The sequence below is a fragment of the Suricata suricatta genome, chromosome 11 (genome assembly GCF_006229205.1).
Source record: "Suricata suricatta isolate VVHF042 chromosome 11, meerkat_22Aug2017_6uvM2_HiC, whole genome shotgun sequence".
NCBI classification, from domain to species: domain Eukaryota; kingdom Metazoa; phylum Chordata; class Mammalia; order Carnivora; family Herpestidae; genus Suricata; species Suricata suricatta.
The window spans coordinates 36538167-36540445 of record NC_043710.1 but is presented as its reverse complement, the minus strand read 5'-3'; the positions used below and the strand labels follow the sequence as shown (position 1 = coordinate 36540445).

Sequence of the window (2279 nt, the reverse complement as noted above, 5' to 3'; positions counted from 1 at the left end):
TTTTTAAACTGACCAGATAACTGATTATATTAAGGGATTATTAAGTTTCTGATATGATAGTAGGGTACTGTATTTATGATTTTTTAAAAAGAGTTGTTACGTTTTAGAGACACACACTTAAATATACTGAAACGATACATTGATGTTTGTTTCAAAACAACTGACGAAACTACAATCTGATGATCATCCCAGGTGGGTGAGAAGATACTCGAGGCTCAGTGTACTTCCTCTACTTGTAGATATATTTGTTTTCATAATAAAGTTTTCATAATAAAAGAGAACAAGTCTTTAAGTTCTTATACAAAATATGCAACACAGAGCCTCCTACCATTACGATTTGGGGATGGTTCATACACATTATAAGCAAAACTTTTACGTTGCCTTAAATTAGGGGGGACATGCAGGTGGATGAAGCCTAAAAAGTTCCAAACATCCATTGGTAGCTACAGTTTACAAATTCAATACATCATTTCCCAAGATTAGTAAAAAGTCAAATGTTTTAATAGAAGGCCTTAAAAACATACATTTTGCAAAGAATCAGCTGCAAGTTTACGAATTCTAAGTTTTCTGCATCCTCAGAACTCATAAAGTCTCCAATAATTCTTTGGATCAGTCCCTTTTCTGGATATAATTATATGAGGTCATTATTCATATCTTCAACAAATACTGAACACCTACTAAGTGCTCAGTTCCGTGGGCGTCACGGAGAAGACACAAGCTTTACCCTCCAGAAGTGGGTGTTCAAGACGAGGCTGCAGACATGCAAACAGGCCATTACAACAAAATGTACTAAGATTCTAAGCATGTGTTATGTGTGTCCAAAAACTGTTAATTCAAAGAATAATTGTACGAGGTGGGGTCACTGTGACACAGCACCTTATGTTTGGCGACAGAACTAATTTACTTCACACGTGCCATTGCTATTGTTCTCAGTTCTGAATGTGAGGTATTTCGTACTGGCTAGAGAAACAGTGGAATCTCACGCAGGAACTATGCTTACCCCTACTGTTTGGACAACAGGTAAATAATACTTAATGTCTCAAAGTTTAAACCGTTCCTATGAAATAAAAGTCCACGAGTTTCTTTACTCTCCCACCTAAAGTCTCTTACTTTACCATGAATAAACCCTTTGGAAGTAGGAATGAGCTGCTTTATCCCTGGATATTTTAGCGCCCTAAATGATTCACAGAGTTGGACCACTCACTGATGTATCTATTGGTTGCTTTCCCTAAAGATGTTCTCCCCAAACACGATACCTTCAGCTCAGCACAAGTTCATTCTGTATTCAGATTTTTCAGTTATAGTGCTTATACTGCCATTTTTGCCAGGATAATTACAGCAAGTATATAAATAGCTCTCTTTCTGTAATCTAAAAGCAACTAAAAAAAAAAAAAAAAAAGAAAGTAGACACCAAGATACCAAGTCTTTAATGCTTAAAGGCAAATGTATTCAGTTCCTTTCCATGCAACACATAAGGTATCTCTACGCCTATGACTTCTTTCCGAATCAAGTCTGGGACAACCTCTGAGGATTCCCCCAAGCCGAGCCAGCTGGTATCATGCTGTTAAGAGTCTTTTACAGGAGGAGGGAAAGGAACATTTTTGCTGACCTACAGATTAGTCAAGTGGGGAGAATGTGGGGAAGAGCTAAGGTCTACGTTAAAAGATCTCTTCTACGTAAAAAGGTCTCTTCCATTGTCATCGGGCTCACAGTAGGGCCGTAACAACTCGAGCTGACAGATGCCCATGGAAGCCATTCAGATACGCCACGGAAGGGAGGAAGTCACAGAGGAAGAGAAGCAGGAGATGGCTTTGTCGGAGTGTAGAGGCTGCTGGCTGGAAAACACAGCAATAATCAAAGTGCAGTTGTCCTCTTTAGGATGCCATGCCAAGCAGAAAGCCTCCGAAAAATCCACCAGTCACTAGGATGTTCTTCTTTACAAATGACACTACCTCCTCTGCTTTGCTTTTGACCTCGCCGGGTATCTGGTTGCTCTTACGAATCTTCAGCTGCTCCTTGGCTTTCTTCATGTCCTTCTCCACTCGCTGCCAGTCAACCTTGATGTACCCAGTATGGTTTGCAAGCTGAAGGAAAAAAAATCCACCTCCCACAGCTGTTGCAGCCAACTTTCCAACTTTCTGGAATATGAAACCGGTGCACCAGCCAGTAACGCCTCCAATTAACAGCTGGGTCGCCACCCTGTATTTTTCAGCGGAGGGCCCAGATTCCTGCCCAAACATCTTGCGCCACCATGGCTGCTTTTTAGCAAATTCGGCAAG

General features: G+C 40.6%; 1 protein-coding gene across 1 annotated transcript; it reads right to left on the bottom strand.

Moving 5' to 3' along the window:
* Positions 1-1429: 1429 nt before the first annotated feature.
* Positions 1430-2279, bottom strand: LOC115272498 (FUN14 domain-containing protein 2; the record flags this gene model as incomplete). The annotated part of the gene is made up of 1 exon (XM_029915556.1): positions 1430-2279. A coding segment is annotated over one exon (405 nt), but the record flags the coding sequence as incomplete, so codon positions are not given.